General features: G+C 38.8%; 1 protein-coding gene across 1 annotated transcript; it reads right to left on the minus strand.

The window, feature by feature from the left end:
* Positions 1–5,258: 5,258 nt before the first annotated feature.
* On the minus strand, positions 5,259–7,187 carry LOC141833272 (cytochrome P450 CYP72A616-like). Its single transcript, XM_074720674.1, has 5 exons — positions 6,899–7,187; positions 6,576–6,805; positions 6,247–6,485; positions 5,774–6,152; positions 5,259–5,686 (listed from the first exon to the last, which is right to left on the minus strand). The coding sequence occupies exons 1-5, from the start codon at positions 7,170–7,172 to the stop codon at positions 5,264–5,266; spliced, it is 1,545 nt and encodes a 514-aa protein (XP_074576775.1). The 5' UTR covers positions 7,173–7,187; the 3' UTR covers positions 5,259–5,263.
* Between the last annotated feature and the right edge of the window lie 40 nt (positions 7,188–7,227).

Genomic DNA, 7,227 nt, shown 5'->3' on the forward strand with positions numbered 1-7,227 from the left:
TTTAAATAAATTAGATTAAAAATTTATCAATCTATCATCAACGGACCTAAACGGATCATCCCAAGCAGATCGCAGGTTCAAGCGGGCCAATCCATGACGGATTCGGATTGGCCCGCGGATTTGGAAAAAAAATAATAAAAAATTTAAATCATAAACCTAAATCCAATAGTTGAGGTATATTTAAGTGAAAAATTTAGATCCAATGGCTGAAATAATGTAAGGAAAAACTTTTACTCTTTGTTTTTCTTTATGTCCCTATCTATTCTAATCATTCCCTTCCCTCCCATCTAGGGATGACAATTAGACCCGGACCCGATGGAGAATCCGTTCCCCGAACCCATTTTGACCGGGGAATCCCCGAATCCGAGAAAGCGGGGATGGGGATGAAGAATCCCCGAATCTCGGAAAACGGGGATGGGTCGGGGATGGTATTCCAAATATTCCCCGTCCCCATCCCCGAACCCGACCCATCTTATAGTTAACTCTTTTTATTTTTTTTCTTTTGTAGGATAAGTGGTGTCAAAATTTTGAAAAATTGAAAAATGAAAGAACTTCAAACTTATTGTATCGATTATGCATTAGTTGGATGTTGTTTTAGAGATAATGTTTTGTTTTAGAGTTTAATATTTGGTTTTATAATGTTATTTTGTAAGGATTTTATAATATATATATATATATATATATATATATAAATTAATATTAAAAAAAATAAGACGGGGATGGGGATGGGTATGGGTATGGGGATACCCATGAAAAATATCCGCGGGGAAAACCAACCCCGAAACCCGTGGGGATCCCCGAAACCCGCTGGATACCCGAAACCTGACGGGGATGGGGATGGTATTTAAATTATGATACCCGACGGGGATGGTATATGGGTTTGGGTTTCGGGGACGGGGATGGAGAAGGCTTCCCCGCGAACCCCCGAACCCGTTGTCATCCCTACTCCCATCCGCCTCGCTCCATCGCTCGTCGTCGCTTGCTTCTGTGTCCTTCATGCCTCCTTGTGATTCGTAAAAATTGAGAGAACGACAGCCTCTATCTCTGATCTCCAAGCACAAATCTCATCCCCCCCCCCCCCCCCCCCCCCCCCCCTACTTCGACAATCCCTTAATCTCCAACAACGGATCCCACCAGTCTAACATCTCTTGATCTCCTGTTTGATGTGAGATTAGTTATTTCCTTTACTAGTTCCATTCTATTTTCCTTCTTTTTTCGAAGCTTGTAGTTCGCATGATTTTTTGCCCCTTTTCTGCCCATGTCCTGCACTACATGATCGTCGAGCATGGCATTGGCAAGACACAAACTACTGTGCTTGTTATTTCTTTCTCTCTCCATACACGCATAAACCCTAGTTTCCTTCTATTTCAGTTTGCTTAATTATCAAGTTTGAAATCCTTGCAATTAGCATCAATCTTTTCACTAATGATAAGCAAAATTTGTTTGTTGGTAGCGTTTGACCAATTAATTTGATGCTTGAAACTGTTGGTATTTTAAGTATAAATGCGTGAATGGTGAAGTCTAAATTTTTTTTATAGGAATTTGTATTCGTATAAACTATGCAAATTGGATTGTTTATTTTTAAATATCAATTAAAATTTATTATCCCCTCTCAAAATATAAAATATTTTAATATTCATTTTGCAATAATATTTCATCATCTAGTTTTCTCTTTTGTGCTCAATATATATATCTATATGTGAGAAGATATAACTTTAGAAGAGTTTTCTGATATTAACTAAATCTACTTGAGAGGGAAAGAGAAATTCAAGTATGGTTTAGCTACTATACAAAATAGAGTTTGTTTAACTTAAGATTTGTGGGTGGTATGCACTAGTGAGGGTTACATTTGCTTGACTGTCTATTTTATTGATACAAAATTATTTAAATTTTTTGAAAGAATGAAGGATTGAGAAAAAAATTTTCTCTTTGACATTGGATAATGCATCTAGTAATAATAACATGAAAGCTTATTTGAAAGAGCAACTCTCTTTGCACATAGCTTATTGTGTGATGGTAAATTTTTTCATGTTTTGTTCTGGTCATATATTGAATCTCATTGTCCAAGAAAGTTTGAAAGTTACTGTTGTAGCTTTGAATAAAATTGGAGAGTCGGTCAAGTATGCTAAAGGTTCAGAGACTAGGATAAAGAAATTTGAAAAATGTGTACAAGCAGTTTGTAACATTGATACTAGTACTGGCTTACGAATGGATGTGTCTACTCATTGGTAAATCGATGGTTCGAAAGAACTGAACTAGAGGTTAATTTCGGGTCGGAAGTGACTCATCCTCAATTTCAGCCCTTTAACCGAGTCAACGGGTAACCAACTCATTAACTGATCAGTTATGGGTTCGGATCAGATCTGCTTCAAACCTGGTCCAGAGTCGAGTTTAGGATGACATAATTTTATCTATGTATTTATTTTCTAGAAAACTTTTACGGGATAATTTCACAAAGGGTAGCAGTTTTTTTTCTAGTGTAATTCACCAACTAATTAACCACTTTTTCGTCAACCTTCAAGAGTAACGACGTTATCCTCAAGACATAGTGTAGTTGGTTTGTAGGAGGCCGACTTACTTCCTTAAGCATGAGTTTGATTTGTGACAGCTGCATAATGCTCTCTCTTAGGATCAACTGTGTATCTATTTTACTTGTATGTATCTTACTGTAGGGTTGATAATATTCAATCGCTCGAGGTGAGAGAAATCACGTCCTTCAAAAGTAACAAAGTTTGTCCTTAATGTATTTTTATTTTTTAAAAATATTTATATTTTTAATAATGTTATAATAATTATAAAATTATAACATTTAGTAACGATTATGAGATCACAATTGTGCCACGGTTATAATTAATGATTTAATTGCATTATTTTTTATAACATAATATTAATAATAAATATGAATATTATAACATAGTATTATTAATATTAAATAAATTAAAAATGTAATATTGTAGTTGTTATAATAATGTTGGAAATAAAAATATAATTATAGTGAGATAAAATATTATTATAAGAATAATTAAACTCGAATAAAAAAGGACTTCTTATGAATTTTAGCCTACGTCATTTCCATCGTAGAACGTCCTGAACAAGTCAATTTCACCGAGGCATCTCATTGTTGGTGCCCTGGTTAGTTTTGATGTGATCAACTAGATTAAGTTAGGTTCTGTGTTGTTCTAATCCCTCTGCTAAGTGTGCAGGAACTTAGGTACAGAGGAAGTCGAGCGTAAGACGTAGCGGACGAGAAGGGTTGCGCGGGAAAGTGAGTCGACGGGCTCGGTGCAATCCGAGGGACGCGGAAGCTACGGAAGAGTACGCCGGTGGAGCGAGAAAGACATGCGCGAAGTCCGAGGGACGAGAATCCGGGAGGAAGCACGCTCGAGAGGCAAAAGGCCGGAGTCGGGTTCGGGTGAGCCTAACTCCGGTTGGCTAGAAATCACTCAATCGAAGATTCCACAAAAAGTCAAAATTATTGACTTTGACTTTTGACCACTGACTTTGAACGTTGACTTTGCCAGAGAAGAAGACTTGGACTTGGACCGTTTGGATGTGGCGGTTGCAAAAAAAGAAAAAAAATAAGATTTATCTTTTATCATATAAAAGATAAATACTTATTTTTTATTAAAGATAATTCTCTTTATCTTTTATTAAAGATAAAGTTTATCTTTATTTACTCAATGGCTATGATCAAGCCTATCTCTGATCAACGGTTAGGATCGCATCAACGGATCAACGACCAAGAGAAAGTTAATCTACGATCAACGATCTAGTTAGATCTATTCTCTTGGGCTATAAATAGACTTAGAGTTTTAGAATTAGATCACCAATTACTTTTGTCATTCTCTCTAAGTCTCTGTGCTACAAGTGTAAAGGTTTCTCAACCTAAAGGAGTTTGTTTGAGCGCCAATTGTCTTGGAAACAACGACCGAGTTGCAACCAAGTTTTTTTTAAAGGAGTGTCTATTCTGCGACTTTGCTTAAACCGTCTATTCACCCCCCTCTAGCTGATCCAACCCGATCCAACACTCATAACATCAAAAAAAAGGACGAATGATGCCACTGGGAAAGCTCCATTTCCGAGTCCAATATTTTAATCTTACGTTCAAGGCAAACTTATCGCGGGTCCCGCTTGAAATTGATGCGTGAGGCAATGCTTATTTCATCTTTATTATTGTTTCCGTAAGGAAAATTTACCTAATTAATCCGTTCATACCATCTAGAAGTTTACAAAGCAAATTTTGATTTGCTCTGTGAGGAAAACAAATAAATGATTGTCGTCATCACTTTATAATCTTTATTAACTTCGATACGTAAGATATATAAATTCATCGTATTATGTTCTAAACCAGATTAATTAATTAGTTTTAATATAATATTACGGCACACGAATACTTTAGAATAAATAATAATGCACATGAACAAGCATGTATGTAGGGATTAAAAAAAAAAGTATGAAATTACGATAACAGTTAAATTCTGTTAAATGCCAAAAGTTGCATGCTTATTAATTTTGTTAAGTGTTAAAGTTAGTGTAAAAGTTGTATGATTATCAATGTTGCTAAGTCATCAGTTATTTCGTTTATTCGGCTGTTTTATTTTGTGTGTTAAAATCTTACAAGATGCATGATGCTCTATAATTTTGAGGAGTCACATTAATTTTTCATTAGAAAACTCGTATCTAAATCCAATAAAATGCATCCTCGTTACCTTAATCAGGATTGCTGATCATGAGGAAACGAAAACCCTTATAATTATTATGTTACTTCAAATAAAATAATTAAGACTCTAATTATTAAAGTCCATATCATACTAAGAGCCCAATAACTCAATAAGCTTTATTTGATAATATAATTTAATTACAAAACTCGCTTTAATATTTCAACAGTATCTAAATCCAATTAAACACATTAAAAGGCTTCGATCCTTTATTAATTAATAGTCCTCAGCATGATCATCAATATGGAAGAAACATTAACGATGCAATTATAAGATTATTGCAAATTATACCAGAGAAGTAGATATTTGTTTTAGAATTTGTGAGATAAAAGTTGATAAAAGAAAATTTTAAATGGATCATAATTGATTGGACACTTAGTGATTTAAAATTTAACAAGAAGAAAGTCTAAGTGAGTTATGAAAGATCATAGTTGACATGAGAAGTGGGAAGTCATTTGGATCATAGTTGAAAGATTCTGATAGATTAGGCAATTCAGGTTATGAAAGATTTGGATTTGGATCATAGTTATGAAAGATCGATGGCTTCAAAGCCTACGCAACCTGATGGGAGCACCATGTTGAGGCTTCAGAGTGAGAACAGGGTTGGGAGCATGAGTGTATGAAGGTGAAAGGTCAAAGCAGAAGCGTTGAAGGATCAAACATAGTGCCAACTTGGCTTCCAGCAACGCGAAGTTCTGGCCGATGCAGACCCGGTGGCCACCACCGAAGGGGAAGAAGGCATTCTTCTCTGACGCCTTGTGCATGCCCTCCGCGAATCTCTCCGGCTTGAACTCGTCGACGTCTTTGCCCCAGAAATCTGGATCATGGTGAACCTGAAGGACGGACAGGTAGAGCAGGACGCCTGGAGGATACACTACGTCCCCAATTTTTGTGCTCTTGAAGACCTGCCGCGGGTTGCCGATTACCGGCGGGTAGAGTCGCAGAACCTCGTACAGAATCATCGTCACCTGCATATGCCACATCAATCTTACTTGATAACATGCATGGAGGAAATCCCTGCAGACTGATCCAGAATCGAAATTTATGGTGCTTACTGTCTTCAAGTGGCTCAAGCCATCAAAAGTAGGTTTCTCTTTCCCAAAGGCTTGCAGAACCTCCTCGCGAGCCCGTTCTTGCCAATCTTGATGCATGCTCAGCACAACCATCGTCCACGTTAGCAAAAGGGACGTCGTCTCTTGTCCTGCGAAGTAGAACAGCTTGCATTCTTCCACCACCTCGTCCGTCGTCATCCCGGCGTTCCCGTGTTCTCGGAGGTGTTGCAGATTGGATTCCAGCAATAAGCCGAGAAGGTCATCGTTCTTTGCGGTGCCCAATTTAATACTCTCCTCCCTCTTCTTGATTATGCTCAATAGAATCCCTCTCACCTCTTTGTCGATTGCTTTCATTCTAGTGTTAATTCGGGTGGGCAAAAACCTGAACAATGCAAGATACCAATTATACTCTGTTTCTAACAAGGATCACAACGAATCCAACTTTTTGCAGATGTATATTGTGGATCAGCACTCACCTGAGGAACGGTATATGTGCAAAAGAAAGACTGTCGGCGACGAGCACAGTTTGCTCATTCTGAAGCTGAAAAATTTTCCTTCCTTCCTCAAAATTGCTACCGAAAGAACTCCGGGAAATGACATCACCGGTGAAGCTCTGGAATTCAACGGAAACATCTATCTCTTCACCTTTTGCCGCTATCTCATCCCATCGGCTGACCAGCTCATCACAACAAGCAGAGAAAGCAGGCAGCATGCGCTGCATATAGCAAAAAAGAGTTATTACTGAGTCATTTCAACAAACATATAGGCGCGGCATTAATTAACTTAGCGACGATGGATCAATCACCTTGAGCTTCTCTATATGGAAAGCGGGGTTCAATATCTTCCTGTGCTTGGCCCATTTCTCACCTTCGTGACTCACCACGCCTCTAATAAAGTACTTTACAAGATAATTCATCTTTGCCTTCCCGATCTCGCCGGTCTTGTTGGCCAGAACTTCTCTGATTTGATCAGGATCCGCGATGAGCGCTCTCGGATTAGGTCCCATCCAATGGAAAGTTACCTTGTTCTCCTTTCCTAAAAGAAAATGTTTCAATCCAATTTAATCAGCAGGAGTTATATTGCTTGGGAAATGGAGAAGGGAGGCGATCGAGTTGTATGGATGCTGACCGTGTGCTTCAGCGGCGCGTCTGAAGAAGGGAGAAACGCGAGGGAAGATGGCGTGCGAGAAGGGCATGGGCTTGCCGCGGGCCTCCTCGGTAAGCTTTGCCATCTCCTTGAGGTCGCCACTGATGGGGCGGTAGGAGGAGCCCTTGAGACCCTGGACCCGGAGCGCGCGATCCAGGCGGCGCGGCTTCCAGAACGCCCAGTTCAGCATCCTCACTGCCCAGGCCACCACCAGCAGCGCGGCCAGTCCGCCGTACAGGCCGAGCCACAGCTCCATGTCTACAACTCCAACAGCAAGACTTGAAAAAAAAATTGAGGGGTGAAATTGAGAA

This window comes from Curcuma longa, chromosome 1, assembly GCF_044706935.1.
Source record: "Curcuma longa cultivar G26 ecotype Majalengka, Jawa Barat chromosome 1, ITB_CL_G26_1.1, whole genome shotgun sequence".
NCBI lineage: Eukaryota > Viridiplantae > Streptophyta > Magnoliopsida > Zingiberales > Zingiberaceae > Curcuma > Curcuma longa.